This window comes from Arvicanthis niloticus, chromosome 4 (genome assembly GCF_011762505.2).
Source record: "Arvicanthis niloticus isolate mArvNil1 chromosome 4, mArvNil1.pat.X, whole genome shotgun sequence".
NCBI classification, from domain to species: domain Eukaryota; kingdom Metazoa; phylum Chordata; class Mammalia; order Rodentia; family Muridae; genus Arvicanthis; species Arvicanthis niloticus.
In genome coordinates, this window is record NC_047661.1 from 82,373,096 (window position 1) to 82,390,602 (window position 17,507).

A 17,507-nucleotide genomic window follows, 5' to 3' on the forward strand; every position below is an offset into this window, starting at 1 on the left:
TTCTTAGCAAAACAAGAAGTCCTGGGTCACCGCGAGCAGGCATTCCCTCAACCTCCAGTGATTGGATGTGTTTCTACTATCTATAGTGTATAGGCAGTTTGAGAGGAAGTTACGAAACAAACTTAATTAGAACCCACATTTGAAGAGATAAAGTTTGAAGTAAAATAGATGCTTTTATTTTAAATTCTTGCTCTTTCAAAAGGTTAACTATTGTGATATTCTTTTGTATTTTGTTGGCAGCAGCATTTTAAATGGAATTAAAACCTGATTAAACAGAATAAATGTAGTAAATTTAACACTAAGTCAGTAGTGCTAAATATTTGTACATCATAGTCATTCTATAGGAGTTTGAAATTGTTCTATAGATGAATAAACTGCCCTTCATGAGCTTGATTTAAATGATTCAATATTGAGTTTGGTCTTTATGACTTTTTATTAGATATTTTATTTATTTACATTTCAAATGTTATCTCCTTTCCCGGTTTCCCCTCAGGAAACCCATCACACCCCCATCCCCGCACCTCACTGCTCTGGCATTCTGCTACACGGGGGCATCAAGCCCTCACAGGACCAAGCTCTCCTCCCATTGATGCCAGACAAAGCCATTCTTTGCTACATATGCGGCTAGAGCCATGGGTCCTTCCATGTGTACTCTTTGGGTGGTGGTTTAGTCCCTGGGAGCTCTTGGGATGGGGTGTCTGGTTGGTTGATATTGTTGTTCTTCCTATGAGGTTGTAAATCCCTTTAGCTCCTTCAGTCCTATCTCTAACTCCTCCATTGGGGACCCCATGCTCAGTCCAATGGTTGGCTGTGAGCATCCTCTTCTGTATTTGTCAGCTCTGGCAGAGCTTCTCAGCAGACAGCTGAGATAATCAGGTTCCTGTCAGCAAGTACTTCTTGGTATCTACAATAGTGTCTGGGTTTGGTGACTGTATAATGGGTGGATCTCCAGGTGGGGCAGTCTCTGGATGGCCTTTCCTTTAGTCTCTGCTCCACAGTTTGTCCTTGTATTTTCTTTACACAGGAGCATTTCTGGGTTAAAAATTGGAGATGAGTGGGTGGCCCCATTCCCCAACAGTGGAACTTGTTTAACTTCTGGATATGGTCTCTACAGGTTCTCCCTCCCCTATCTTGTGCATTTCAGCTAATCTCATCCCCATTGGGTTCTGGGAGCTTCTTGCTTTCCTGGCATCTGGGACATTTGACTTCTTTAGATCTAATAAAGTGGTTAGGTCTGTTGAAACATAAGTCATGCACTTTGACAAATTTTTAATTATTTTATGTAAAGTGCCTAGTTGGGTGAATTTTTGTAACTGTTGATCCAGACACAGGTTGAGTTGATGACTTAATGGTGCATTTCTCTTATTCAGGATTAAAGAAGTAAATGAGACTAACAAACGAGTAGAACAGGAAATTAAGGTGGCCATCTTCACCCTTATCAATGAAATTAATAAGAAAGGAAAATCTCTCTTACAACAGCTAGAGGTATGGTTTAATGCAAAAATTAAAAAGTCTTCTGCTCCTCAACTGTTCTTAATGTTGATTGAAAGCGCTTTTAAATGGGTTGGAGATAAAATAGGAAATAGGTTTTTGTTGTTGTTGTTAATTTTCTATTGGGAATGAGAACTTAAGTTTTAGTTACTTTATAGTTCATTCTAATAACACTTGTTGATTTTTTTTTTCGGCAGGGGTGGTGGTGGTGGGGGAGCTGTCTTGAAAATCATCATACTAGCCAATTGGTGCACCACCATGCCTGACATAAAACATTGTTTTTTGTTTGTTTTTGTTTTAAAGCCATATAACTTGGTAATAGTGATACCATCTTAGGGAAGAATTTTTACTAAAACATGTAAATAAAGACAAAGCAAGTGCTTTGAGTTTCCTTCCTTTCTAGCAAGAGGCCTCAGTTTAACTTCTTTATGTAAATGCAATTGGGCTTGTGATTGAGCCATTTATGTATTTCTATAATTGGCCAAAATATATAAATTTTGAATTATATAAACCTTAAACCTAATTATTAATTTTATATACTATTTCATATTTTGAAATTAATAATGTAAATATTAATTTACATTAATTAATAGTTATAAATTTTCTGAGGCTCTTGTTTGGTTTTGAAATCTAAATGAAGTTTTTGGGTTTTTATGTTTTTCAAGACAGGGCTTCTCTCTGTAGCCCTTGAATATTCTGAAACTCACTCTGTAGACCAGGCTGGCTTCAAACTCAGAAATCTACCTGCCTCTGCCTCTCCTGTGCTGGGATTAAAGGCATGTGCCACCACTGACCAGCCCCAAATCAAGTTTTAATCCAAATCTTTACTGTAGTTTGATGTGCTCTTAGAAAATTTCAAATGTGAATTTTATAGCAGTTGAGGGTTTTTTGTTTTTGTTTTTTGTTTGTTTTGTTTTGTTTTTGTTTTTGGAGTTTCTCTATATGGCCCTGGCTGTCCTGGAACTCACTCTGTAGACCAGGCTGGCCTCAGAAATTCACCTGCCTCTGCCTCCCAAGTGCTGGGATTAAAGGCATGTGCCACCATGCTTTTTTTTGGGTGTGGGGGGATATTAAAAGGATAAACATTTCTTTGAACATCTTATGCTCTTATGTAGGTTTATATGATACTGAGGAGAGTATATTTTATGTGCCACTGAAAAGTTGTAACTTTAAAGTATGTAGTCGAATAATTTTCATTAACTTAGATTGTTCTTAGAGTTTATTTTATTTATTCATAGAACCCTTTAAAGATATGAGAATATTACATATATGTGAGAGAATCCTATGAGCACAATAACTTAGTTTTTGTCTTTTAAAAACACCTTGCATTGAAAAACAGTGGTGAGAATAAAAGTCTTGAACATATTAGAGTTGGATGTTTCTTACCTATTTTCTACTTGTAATTTATGAGTTTTAACCCTAGTAGGTTCAATCTCTAAAATAACCATATGAATCCAGAGCAGTTAGTAGTAACTATTTGTGATACATTTAAATGTATTATAAATACATTTGCCTATACATCTAAACGTGGTAATTGTAAGTTCATTTCAAGGACTTCAGAACTTAAACCTCATGAAGTACTTTGTGATAAATATTCTGTATACCCTGAGCATGATAATACTTTTTAAAATAGCTGTTTTTTATACAATATTTTTCTAAGCAATAAAAGAGATGTTTTCCTAGCTTTGTTAAAGAATTGATTCTAGTGATGTTATAATTCTATCTGCTCAATACTTTCTTTATCTATTGATTTATATTATAAAGTGAACTTGTTCTCTTTTGAAAAATACTGTTTAGTAAATGAAGTTGAATAATTTGGGGGAGAAATGGTTAAGAAGTAGGTTATTTTGGGCGTACTGAATGTCAAAGTATATATAGGACATTGCCTGTTTTTTCCTTGGAATTATTTCTTCTGAATATTTTAATTTTTTTCCTTGCAGCATTTTCCTAATACTGTCTTTTTTTGGTGAACTTTGTTACACCAGTTTACCTAATTTCATTCTTAGACCTCAGGAATTTATCAGAGTGTTTTGTTTTGTTTTAGGTATTTAAGAGAAATTTTAACTTTACCCTCAATCCATACCAGTAGGTGGCACTAGTAGCTCAGTATTTTCTTTGACCCAGAAAGTATAGTTAGTTCAGATTATATTAAATGATTCCTCAAGGTTAGCTATAGTGTATTGGATCAACCTAACAACAGGAAGACACTATTTTGAACAGTTATTTGATGAAAGAAAACCCATAAACTACTGCTAATGTTCTGAATGGAGTGGATTATCTTAGACCAGAAAGATTTTTCTTTTCCCACTTTTCTAAGTTACTTTCCTTCTGATTGTTTATAGACTCATTAAATAATTGTATAAGGTTTCTCTTATACAATTTTTACTGTAGATAGAGGTGTTTATGTGTTTTTTTTTTTTAAAATTCTTCAGTGAAGCTATTATTCTATTTCAGAATGTTACAAAAGAAAGACAGATGAAGCTACTACAGCAGCAGAATGACATCACAGGCCTCTCCAGGCAGGTGAAGCATGTTATGAACTTCACAAACTGGGCCATTGCAAGTGGCAGCAGCACAGCACTACTTTATAGCAAGCGTCTGGTGAGGCATACCATATCTTTATTGTTACATAATGGACCCATTATTTACAAGTGTAGAATGTTTATATTATTAATATAAAAACCTGTTTAAAGCATGAACATTTATTTTGGCAAATGTAACCATTTTTATATAGATTCAGAAAAGCTGATCATGATGATACATAGCTGTAATTCCAGCCAGCACTTAGAATTGGATTGACGCAAGAGAGTTCAAGGTTAACCTGAATTTCATGTCAATTCTCTGACTCAAAAGAAAATTTTTATTTTTCTGTTGTTCCCATTTACTTTTGATTAATGATTATATTTCTGTCATTTTCCTGGCCTCTCATAAATAGAATCATGCCATATGTATTCTTTTGAGGATACTTAGTATTTCAGTGTAGTGTATTATCAAAATGGCAGAAATCCAAGTATGTGCATTTTATTTGCTTGCTAATTTAGACGTTGACACTGTCTTCTGTGATATGTAGGGCCTTATAAACCTAAAAAATGTGTCTAGTATGCTTCTTCAACTAATATTTAATTTTAATACTAATGTGAATTTTTTCCCTTGAAGATAACTTTTCAGTTACGTCATATTTTGAAAGCGCGATGTGATCCTGTTCCTGCTGCCAATGGAGCAATTCGTTTCCATTGTGACCCCACCTTCTGGGCCAAAAATGTAGTGAATTTAGGTGAGAAATATTTCATGGATATGATTTGGACTATAAAGTTGAGAGGAGAAACCATTTTAGCAGATTCTTGATACAGTTTTTAAACTTTAAGATAAGAACCATTTAAGAAATGTGTTAGGTATTGGAAGCTCTGTTTTAGGTCCAGGCTGTTTGGTCTTGGTGCTGGGGCTTGAACCCTGACTTCCTATATGCAAAACCGTGCTCTCTACTTAACTCCCCAGGCCTTGTAGAATGTTTTTCCATGTGCTCCATTTCTACCCTTTCTTTTTCAAAATTAGTATTGACTTAGTAAATGACTGTTCTCTGAATAATTATTTAGTAGTTTAATTCTATCAAGTGGTTCAGTGGAGAAGGAACTTGAGTTCACTGAAATGTTATAGCCACATTCCAAGGAATGTTCAACAACAGAAACTCTTTTTACTCTATAAAGAAATAGACTTTGCTTTTGTTTCTCCATATTGTTGACCTAAAGACCATAGGTGAAAGTTGTACAGTAAACAAAAAGCCAAGCAAGTGATTTTTGTAATTATAGCTACTAAGGAGTCTGAGTTGGGGGTGGGGGGGGGGTGGGGGTGTTACTTGAGACCATGAATTTGTAAGACCCTTTTCTTAAAGTAAAATGAAACGAAACAGTATGACTTAGAATGAAATCTGCTATCCATTTGAATATTTCCACTTTCAAAGTAATCATGCCCTTGAGATTTGAATTTTACTGTTTAAATAAAATATCTTTTGAATAGACAGAAAAAAGATACTCAATTTTGACTTTAGATGTAGCACCAGAAAAATCACTGTTGTTTGGCTTACTAGATGAGAGGGAGAGCGAGTGTGTGTGTGTGTGTGTGTGTGTGTGTGTGTGTGTGTGTGTGTGTTAGCATGTGCGCGCTTCATTTTGTATTGCATTTTCAAAAACTTTTTTTATAGAAATCATTACTTGCAACAAGATGTTTTTCTTTGTGGTTTGCCAATATTACCTCAAAGAAAATGATTGTATACAAAGGAAGGGAAATGATCAGTTTAAAGGTATAAAATGGTCTAAAGTTTTCAGAATTTCCACAGAATATTATTTGGTAGCTGGGTATCATTTCACCCATAACATTGGCAATTCAAAAGCAGATGGGGAAGACAGAGATATGGCTCAGTGGTTGAGTACTGGCTACCCTTTATAGGACCCAGATTTAATTCTCAGCACCCACATGGCAGCTCACAACTGTCTATAACTCCAATTCCAAGGGATCTGGTAGCCTCTTCTGATCTCTTCCGTTAACCAGGCATACAGTGGTTGGTGCACAGACATATATAGTATATAAACACCCATACACATTTAGAAAGAAAGAAAAAAAAGAAAGGGAAGAAAAGGAAGGAAGAGAAAAAGAAAGCAGATAGAATCAGTATAGCAACCATCATGAATATATCCTGGAGTCTTTGTCATGGAAGAATTGGTTCAGACTGACTGGATTCTTCCTCTAATAATGTCTCTTTCAGTCTCCAGCCAGCTAGCCTGGGTTATGCAGCAGCAAAGACACCGTGCCTCAAGCTAGCTGGAAAGGTGAGGACTGACACCCAAAGGTTGTCCTCTAACCTCCACATGTGCACTGTTGTGCATGCCCACAACCATCCATACCCCCCCACCCCCAAAATGCACATGCACACATAGATCACACCCACATAGGTCTAAGAACAGATAGTGTATCTGAATAATGAGCTTCTTTGTGGGAGGGTTCAGGAGCTTTGGAATCTATTGAGTTTCTGATTAGCATCATTAAACCTAGCTCTCATTTGTGATGTGCTGTTGGAGGATCTGAGGTGCTAATTTTCAAAAGGAGGTAAAGAGAGTGATTCATCTTTGAAGTGGGCAATTTAGTTGATTATTTGTAAATTCTTTTTTTTTTTTTTTTTTTTTTTTTCCCTCAGGTAATCTAGTAATAGAGAGTAAGCCAGCTCCTGGTTATACTCCCAATGTTGTAGTTGGGCAAGTTCCTCCAGGGACAAACCATATTAGTAAAACCCCTGGACAGATTAATTTAGCACAGCTTCGACTCCAGCACATGCAGCAACAAGTGTATGCACAGAAACATCAGCAGTTACAACAGATGAGACTGCAGCAACCACCAGCTCCTGTACCAACAACAACAACAGCAACACAGCAGCATCCTAGGCAAGCAGCCCCACAGATGTTACAACAACAGGTAAGCGTTGTGCCCTTCCATTAATGATAGAAATTAAGAAGATCACAAATCTACACTTTATTCTGTGCACATGAATTACACAGTATGAGTTACTAGGTGAGGTTCAAAAGTCAGAAGTACAGGGAAAGTTCGAAGAATAAAGAAAGGTGCTAAGTAAGATCATGGGAAACAGTGACATTTTGCCCTGTCATATGATATATGCCCCACCCAACACACATACTATTGTGAACCAAAGAACCAGATTGTTTCTAAGCCCTGATGCATTAAGCATTTGCTGAAATTATTCTTTTATTTGGTGGTGTTTATATGCTGCTTTACAATCAATACTGTTACTGGTGAGTTAATATTGATCCCCATTTCCCACCTCTCTTCCTCCCTCCCTGAAAAGCTAGATAGAAACAATTCGGAGTGACTTTTTATAGTAATTCTCAGTTCTGTAAGTATTGGGTTTGGAAAAGAGAATATGTCTTAGTACTACCCTTAATAATACTTATACCCTTCTGTTCTAACTGAATTACTATTACTTTAACATTTTATGATTGGCAAATTTGTAGAATTATTATATCAGCTGAGTATGATGGTGTATGTCTTTAATCCCAGGACTTGGGAGGCAGAGGCAAATGGTTCTCTGAATTTGAGAGTATCCTCTTCTACATAGTGAGTTCCAGGACAGCCAGAGCTCCAAAGAGAAAGCTTGTCTTCAAAAACCAAAAAAAAAAAAAAAAAAAGAAAGGAAATATTATGAATTAAAATTTCTACTTTTTACAGCCTCCAAGATTGATCAGTGTGCAAACAATGCAGAGAGGCAACATGAACTGTGGAGCGTTTCAAGCCCATCAGATGAGGCTGGCTCAGAACGCTGCCAGGATCCCAGGGGTACCCAGGCACAGCGGCCCTCAGTACTCCATGATGCAGCCGCATCTCCAAAGACAAGTATGCCTAGAGTTACATTTGTAAGAATCATACAATTTTAAAACTAAAAGAGATCATTTTTCATAATTAGAATTGTTGATGAGGGTCTTTGATGTTTATAATAATTTAATGTTTTACATCTGCTTGTCCCAGAAAAATGTACATTCACATGAAAATTTGTCTCTTTAAACTTAAACTATGGATTAAGATACTGTGGTTTATCTAAGCTCATTACCTAGAGATTCAGCGGACTTTTGACTTACCTTTACTCATAAATGATAACTGAAAATCAAGGTTAGAGCTTTAATTTTCTGATACTGTTAGTATGCTTTTTAACATGACATTTTGACCTTGATAACAAAGAATTCTTTAATAAGGCTAACTGTATGTCTATGTTTTTATATTTTCTCTTTTTTATACTTGGGTATTACTTTTTTTAGATATGCTGAATCTTAAAAATTACTGTGGGTTAGGGTGTAGTTCTGTTGTAAAATGCTTGAAATTCTGTGTTTGAACTTAATTACTGCCAAGAAACTCCAAGATAATAAAATATATAATGTTGGGTTTAGTGGCTTTGCCTGTTATTCCAATGCAAGAGAGCTAGAGGTCGGAGGATCAAGAGTTTAGTTATCCTTGGTTTTATAGAGTTCAAGTCAGCCTAGGCAACAGTACACCTTGTCTCAAAAGCCAACTATATAGGAGTGGAGAAATAGGACAGTGATTAATGCACTTGTTACTCTTACACAGGACCTAAATATGGTTCTAAGAACTTACCTGGCAGCTCAAAACTACCTGTAACACCAGTTTTAGGAGTTCCAACACTGGCGCTTGAGATCGCTGCATGCATATATTACATAGAAACTCATACAGGCACACACATGACATAAAGAGACGAAATATTTGAAAAATGAGCCGGACAGTGGTGGCACACGTCTTAAATCCCAGCACTTGGGAGGCAGAGGCGGCCAGATTTCTGAGTTCTAGCCCAGCCTAGTCTACAGAGTGAGTTCCAGGACAGCCAGGACTACACAGAGAAACCCTGTCTCGAGAAAACCAAAACAAAAGAAAGAAAAAAGAAAAAAAATAGTGATTTTAGAGACAAATTTATAATTTTAAATAAATTGTATTATATAAATACAATATAACTGTAAGTAATTATAAAAATGGAGCCACTTTTAAAAAACAGTATTTTAAGGTTTTTTTTTTTTTTTTTTTAAGAGTATTCAATCTATTTTTTAAAAAAAAATTCATTGGGTATTATCTCAAGACATGAACATGTTTTGGTCTGAGTATGGTAGCACGCACTTGTAATCTTAAGGCTCAGGAGATAAGAGTAGAAATAACATGCATGAATTTGAAGCCAGGCTGGTCTATAGAGAGATTGTCTTAGAAATAAACAAGCATGCTGTAGAGGCTGTTAAAGTAACTGGCTAGTTACAGTGCAGTGGTGCTGAGTTAGAACCACTGTATTGGAATTTTGAGGAAGGGGAATTTTGAGATGACCTATGAAGTACTTACTATTCTCTTGCAGAGGGCCTAATTCCATTCCTAGAACTCAAACGAAAGTTTACAATTACCTGTAACCTTCGGTTCCAGGCTATCCAGCACCTTCTCCTGTATACATGTGGCCCATATAAACTCAGTCAGGCATGCAAACTAATAAATCTTAAATAGATCAGATAATTTCCAGAAGGAAAGAATATAAGCACTTGGAGCAGTGAGTCCCCAACTTTTTGGCCAAAACTACCCCAAGAAAGACTTGTGAATTTACTCACCTTCTATAAAACTTTTATACATTCGTAAGTAGTGCCAAAAATATAGCATGTTATAAATACTGACTTTAAAACTAAACATGGGATGTAAGATGATTCAGTAGGTAAAGTCACTTGCCACCAAGTCCTGAATTGTTCCTCACAAACTTCAGGGTGGAAGGAGAGATCCAAATCTTGCAACTGTGTCCTCTAATCTCCACATTGGTACACGTTTGCACAGCCACACACACACACAAGAGTGTGCTAGAGAGATTGTGGTTCACAACCATCTGCAGCTCTAGGGGATCTGATATCCTCTGGCTTCTGTGGTACAATGCATATAGTACAGAGATACACGTCTTACACATAAAAATAAAAGTAAATAAATTTTATAAAAGAAAGGTGAAGAAAAGAAAAACTAAGCTCTACATTATTATAATTATTATTTCTTTTGAAATTCAATATTTATAGACTATTCTCCTTGGATGTGAACTTCTCTTTTACAACTTTTAGAGAATTTTATCTTCTGTGTTTATATCTGACAAATATAAGTTAACCTTTTGTAATTTTCTATAGAAAAAATGTTTTTATAAGAGTTGGTGGTTAAATTGGTTGATAATGAAGGCTCCTATTAAGATTTAAAACCTTTCTATTGAAAAGTTACTGTATTATTTGTATATAGTTATTGAGACAAAAATATGTTTATATGATTTTAAGAGTAAGCTGACAAGGCCAGAGAGATGGCTCAGCATTTAAGAGCACTTCTGCTCTTGCAGAGGACCTGGTTTTTGTTCCCAATACTCATGTGGCTACTCAGACTGTAACTCCATTTTCAAGGTATGTGATGCCCTCTACTGACATCTGTGGGCACTGCACACATGTGGTGTACATATGTCCATTCAGGCACTCATACATACCAAAAAAGAAAAACCCTATTATAAAGTAGAATAATAAACAGATGATATAAAATTCTTTAATGTATACATTTCTATGAATTAAGTGTAGTCTTTTTACTTCCTTTTCAGCTACATATTTGTTTACTGTCATTTATTGTTAGAATAAGAATAATTGATTTTTTTTATTTCAAGTTTCTGTTTTTATGTAATACTCAAGAAACTTGACAAAATATGTAATTGGAGAGTAGAAATTTTATTACAAAAATATTTCTTAAGTGTTTTGGATGTTTTGTAACAGGGAGTCCTTGTAGTTCTGTTTCACTAGTCAAGGGTTTACTGGCTCATTTTGTTGGTCTGCAGTATTGGCCTGTTTTTTTAACACTCAAGTCCTTTTCCAGTTGTGCCTTTATTTAACTTTACTATTTGTTTTTGTTTCCCCCATATTAATTAGTAGTGTGCCATTACTCTCAAGCAAGAGGACAATTGTGAAAAGACCATGCATGACATATTGTTAGGCAAATGTGGTTTTAAAGTAATACCTAAGAAAGGTGGAGATAATTGGTTTCCTTATAACTTTTGACATACCTATGTATTCCTTAGTTCTTAGGGTACTGTGTGTACCAAGGTTCAACATTCGAAAGAATACAAATGAAACAAACAATCTTAAAGGTTTTAGATCCTTTCCTTCAGAAGTAACTGTTAACATTTTTAGTTTTTTAATATTTAAATGATTTAATTGTATATGTATAGTAACTTATTTCCAAAAGACCTTAAATATTTATGATCTTAAATAATCTTTGTAATCGCTCTCTTAATGAAATCAGAAAGGGATCATTTATCCATAATTCAGGATTATGTTACTACTTAGGACTGCATAGTATTAGAGCCGGAAATCAATGTCATAGTTCATTTCTGAAATTCATCATGAATTTCTGTCATATTGAGTTACATTTTGTAGTTCTGTAGCTAAAAGACTAAAGAATCAAAGAGGAATCTCTTCAGAACCTTGCCTTCTGTGTCCTACCATTTGCAAACTTGGTGGCTTCCACATCTTCATACATCCTTGTTCTGGAGCTTTTATCAGTAGGCCGATAGGTTGACAATTATTTGCAAATCTCTTTTTCTTTAGGTAGTACCTTTAAATGAGTGAAAATACTAGTTTAAACTGTTCTCTTGCATATGTTTGAGAGGCCTCACTCTGTCAGCTGCAGGTACTTTTAGTTTGGAAAGGATACACTACAAATAACTAATTGTTGCTACGGTATGGTTCAAAAATGCTGACTGAGCACAGAATAATAGTACCTTTTTTCCTAAACAGCATTCAAACCCAGGACATGCTGGACCCTTTCCTGTTGTATCAGCACACAACCCAATCAACCCAACAAGCCCTACCACAGCAACTATGGCAAATGCAAATCGAGGTCCCACCAGCCCATCTGTTACAGCAATAGAATTAATACCTTCCGTCACCAATCCAGAAAACCTTCCATCGTTGCCAGATATTCCACCTATACAGGTTTGTATTTAAGCGAAGCTAATCATTTAAAAATCTCATACTAATTGAAGAAATTTTTCTTTTCTTTCTTTTTTTTTTTTTTTTAGTTTCAGGACCCATATTTCTTTGAACCTTCTGAAGAGTAAAGGGTACATATGTAAAATTTAAAGTTGTGCTGAAACTAATACTTGTCTATGTTTTATAGTTAGAAGACACTGAATACATGTTAAGAGTATCTAAACAGGTACAATAATAGACCAATACTAGCTTTGTTGGTAGGCTAATTCTTCACTTTTTAAGCACTTTCCAAAAGACAGGCCTCCATCAAATATTTAAGATGCATTATAAGAATTTGTAGCCTAAAAGAGATCCAGGACCAAATGGGTTCTCATCTTTGGTTACTTTTGTTTTTGATCCATAAGTAAGGGTATTCCACTCCTCATATAAAGCACTTGGGTAGAAAGGGGCTGTGTTGAAGGGTTTAGATATCAGGCACTTTGAGATGTGTACTAAAAGGGAAGAAAAAATGAAAAAGAGAAGATGAGTTGCAAAGTGCTTCTGAGGTTTCTCATTTCTTTCAGTTGAGACATTTTTCTAATAATATGTCTTCCATATCTTTTGACATATTTGAATTAAAATTAATGTTCTTAAATATAAAGTCTTGAGGATTCTACTGTTATTTTCCCTTATTGCATTAGTTTTAGAGTTGGAGGTCTCCATGACGGCAGGGAACAGTGAAGCTGCTAAAATATTAGGATGGTTTTGTTTTGTTTTGCTGAAATAGGCTTTTACATATCCCTGGCTGGCTGCAAAGTCACTGAGATCCTTTTTCTGCCTCCTGAACTAGGATTGAAGCCATGCACCACCAAGGCCTGCCTATGTGAGAGTTTTAATTGATGCTTTTCAACGTTATTTGAAACCACTGACTTCTTGTGGTTCTTTTACTCTATTATAGTTTCTTTATATTAGAAGATTCCCCCCCACACACCCTTTTTGGCTAAGGGAATCCTAATAGTATTCTTGCTAAGAGTATTAGACTATATTACAGAATAGAATAGTTTTTAGAATGTAAGTTGTAATTCTGAGTTACCTTATAATTAACAAAATGCTTTCTTGGGCAACATGTTTTGATGCTTGAAATTACTTGCTAGAGTATGTAATGTTGCTGTTTATAAGGAAATAGTGGTGAGTCATTTTCCTATGCATGTAGTAGTTGGAATTTGATTCATAATGTTGCTTGTAAGTTTAGCCTCTTCATTATCCACAGCAACACCAAAAAGATAGTTTGAGATTACCTGAAAAGTAATTGTTTTGTCATTGTTTCTAGAATGTTTTTTAAGATTGTTCTGCTACATTGTCTATTTTCTTCTTTTCTGACTCCTTGTGTCTGGATTTTTTTTTTTTTTTTTTTTTTTTTAGATAAAATATGTGGTTTTTTATGCCTGCCCTTTCTTCACTTAGTGTGTAGGTGTTTCTATTATAACTTAATTCCTTCTATGGCTGAATATTTTATTGTATAGAATTCTCTTTTCTTCTTTTGAAGATATGGTCTTGAAATATAGTCTAGCCTGGAATCCACTGTGTAGCTCAGGCTGGCTCAAACTAATTTTCTACCACACTCTCTCACGTGGTAGGATTACAGGCATGTATCCCATGCCTGTTTCTGGCTTTGTATCTGTGGCAGTGTGTTTGTGTATTAGTTGATGGCTGTTTCAGTTTCTACTTTTTGCCTATAAGGAAATAATACTAATATGGGCTTCTGTCTGTAATAGTGGTTCTCGCTCTTCATAATGCTGCTACTTTTAATTTACCTTCTCGTGTTATACTGACCCCCAACCATAAAATTGTTTTTATTAGCTGGGTGGTGGTGTTGCACGCCTTTAATCCCAGCACTTGGGAGGCAGAGGCAGGCAGATTTCTGAGTTCGAGGCCAGCCTGGTCTACAGAGTGAGTTCCAGGACAGCCAGGGCTACACAGAGAAACCCTGTCTCGAAAAACCAAAATAAATAAATAAATAAATAAATAAATAATTTTTGTTGCTGCTTCATAACTGTAATTTTTCTAGTTGTGAATCATAATGTAAATATCTAATATCCAGGATATCTGATGGGCAGCCATTATAAAATATCATTTAACCCCCAGAGGGGTCATGGCCCACAGATTGAGAACCAGTGGTCTATAAGCTCTTTTTTTTTTTTTTTTTTAAATATGTATAAGTTATTTCTCTAAGATAAGGTAAAAATAAACCTGACTAGGACAAAACAAGTGGACAGGGGGAAAAAAGAGCCAAGAAATAAACACAAGAAGCACATATCTATGGAGAGGCACACATCACACCACAGAAATCCCATAAAAACACAAAATTGTTAGCTATAATATATAAGCAAAAAGACCTTAAGTTTAAAAAAAACAAAAGCTCAGACAAAACATTATGAGATTAAAAAAAAAAACCATACAAAAATAACCCTCCAAAAATACCATACCATTGTGTTGGCTGTCTATTGATGGGCATGGGACTTCCTTTGGTATGGCTAAACATTAAATTTATGAAGCTGCTATTGTAACATAGGCAGTAAATTTTTTTTTTTTTTTAACAGTAAACTTTGAGTTAGGCACGTTTCTCAGTGGTATAGTGTTTATCTAGCATGTTCAAGGAACCAACCTCCCTTCCTCCTTCCCTTTGAAAGATACTCAATTTGTATCCCTGACTGGCCTGGAACTCACCATGTGGACCAAGTTGTGCTCTTCATTCAGAGACTCACTTGCCTCTGCCACTAAGTTCTGGGAATAAAGGTGTGCACCAGCATACCAGACTGTAAAGTTGTCGTACAAGTGCTTTCATGAGGAGATAATAAGGTAGTAAATTGAAATCAGAACAGTCACCCTTTAATGTTTTGCATAAACTATTTCTGCGGTGTGACTATGTGTACCTCTCCATCTATGTGTGTTTCTTTTTTTTTTTTTTTTCTTGGCTGTTTTGTTTGTCTGTTTGCTTTCCTGTTCATTTGTTTTGTCCTATCCAGGTTTATTTTTACCTTATCTTAGAAAAATAACTTACTCACAAAAAAGCTTATAGACCAGTGGTTCTCAACTTCAGGCCCATCTATTTAGTTAGAGATAGAAATGAGAGGTAGAAAATGTTAAAGGAGTTGAATAGGGTTGTCATTTTCCCTGTTTGTTTTTATGTGGTGTGCAGCACTGGGCACATAGATGGTTCAGCCTTTGCTGCTCGTTCAGTTTTCAGTACCCACATGGTGGCTCATCACTGCCTATAAACTCTAGTTTCTGAAATCCAGTGCCTTCATCTGACCTCTGCAGGCACACACATGCTGTACATAAATACAGGCAAAACACTCATACATGTTAAAATATTACTAGTAAATCCTTAAAAGTTTGAAATAAAAAAAAAAAAACAGTTAAAAAGAGCTCCTACCTTAAGCAATTATTTCTAGTTAACTTGAAAGTTACAGCTAAGGATTCTATAGTACAGCATACAACTGGATGTTTAACTAGTAGCTGTGACCAAAGAGTAGATAGACAAAACTATTATTACTTTTTTATTCTTATTAATTCAGCCTTCTAACCTTTAGCCCAGCTTGCCACTGGGTTGAGGTTTTTGTTGTTGTTGGGATTTTTTGTTTGTTTTGGGGCTTTTTTTTTTTTTTTAGAGAGAATTGGGAAACTATTGTTTTTGCTTTTGAAGAGTATCCCACTCTGTTTGTAGTTGTGACCTGCTTCGTTGTTAGTTTCCGGTTCTGCTTTAGTTTATATTACCTTTTCTCCAAAATGTATAGTTTTGTCTTAAGTCAAAAATAGATTTACATAAGATACACTTTGACCTTTGTCTGGAGAACAGATTGAAACAGGGAGCAAGTATGGGAATTAAATGGAATGAGCAAGATGATTACATAGCAATAAATAATAAGTTAACAGTTTCTTAGGAGTAGGGTGGGTTTTCAGATACTTTCAACACTTAGTGTCTTTTTACTTCTCGTGTAAATATTTTCTCACATAAGCATCACATTCTGCAGGAAAATGGCTATTTAATGTGAGTACGCTGTTGCTTTCGTCAGACACACCAGAAGAGGGCATTGGATCCCATTACAGATGGTTGTGAGCCACCATGTGGTTGCTGGGAATTGAACTCAGAACCTCTGGAAGAGTAGTCAGTGCTCTTAACCACTGACTGATCTCTCCACTCTGAAAATGGCTTAAGACAGGAAACTAATGTTAGTTTTGTTTGTTTGTTAGGGTAGGTGTTTCAAAAATTGCAGTGCTTTATCTCATACTATTGCCTCTAAGTATGAAATGAGTTCAGATTTTCTGGCCTTCTCTTTCTTGTGTGTACAGTGATGAGCTTTGGTCAAGCTGGATGCTGATCAGAACTTGTCACCTTAAAGTTGGAGTTTGACACATATTTCTCTTTGTGTAAATGATTCTGATGGGGTGATGAAATAGGAAGGGAGAGAGACTGAGGACAAAGGTGTCCCGAAATTCTGGGAACAGGAAGTCAAGCGGGATGCTAGTGTATGAGAACTGTTTCTGTCGGTGGATAGACAGGACTTAGTGGATTACTAAATTTGTCTTAGCAGCTAGTTATAAGTTCAGTCACATAAACTTTATACTGTGTGAGTTCTCAGAATACCCTAAGGAAGCAACAGTTAGGTTGATCTTGATATTGAATAATCTATTAGTTTATAGTAAAGTGAGTGCAGACCTTGACATTAATTCATTCATCTTCAATTTAATCAAAGCAAATTTATTTTTATCTTTCTTTAGTTGGAAGATGCTGGCTCAAGTAGTTTAGATAATCTACTGAGTAGATATATCTCAGGCAGTCATCTACCCCCTCAGCCTACAAGTACCATGAATCCTTCCCCAGGACCCTCTGCGTTATCACCTGGATCTTCAGGTAAAACAAACAGGGATATTGCTCTTAACACCTTAGAGCAGGGGTGGAGGAATGAGGGCTGTCTCCTTATGTCTCTATCAGGTAAACAGCAAGAGGGAGGTGTCTGGAGATACGTGCCTTATGTGTATACTTTACACACAGGATAGAGTAGGGAGGAGGGAAGAGGACAAGGAATGAAAGAATTGGCTCAGATGATTGTGTGATTGGGTATTGGCAACTCTAAAGTCTTCAGGGCATTTAGCAAGCTGAAGAATCAGGGAAGTTCCTTTGCAGTCTAGTGTCCAGAAGGAAAATTGAGTAAGTGACTGAAAGGCATAGCCCCAGCTTTTCAAGGGTTTAGCTGACTGAATAGGACCCACTTGGATTCTGAAGGAGAGTTTACTTTGCTCAAGGTCTATTGGCTTTTTAAATTTGCATGCATATATGTTTAAATGATGTTGACAATCTTTATCTGACTGGAGTGATTCAACTAAACATAATATGTCTTGTCTTTTGACAACACTAAAGCATCTAGCCACACTGTACTCATTCTTTGGGGGAGTTTGGAGTCTAGTATTAACTTTTTATATCTGATGTTTTACAGTATG

General features: G+C 35.8%; 1 protein-coding gene across 1 annotated transcript in view; it reads left to right on the top strand.

Moving 5' to 3' along the window:
- Trim33 (tripartite motif containing 33) overlaps positions 1–17,507 on the top strand; it is a 71,783-nt gene that overhangs the window by 38,962 nt on the left and 15,314 nt on the right. Inside the window, 7 exon segments of the mRNA XM_034500397.2 lie at positions 1,371–1,485; positions 3,946–4,092; positions 4,648–4,765; positions 6,680–6,954; positions 7,723–7,887; positions 11,832–12,029; positions 16,788–16,920. Coding sequence (XP_034356288.1) covers positions 1,371–1,485; positions 3,946–4,092; positions 4,648–4,765; positions 6,680–6,954; positions 7,723–7,887; positions 11,832–12,029; positions 16,788–16,920 — 1,151 coding nt within the window.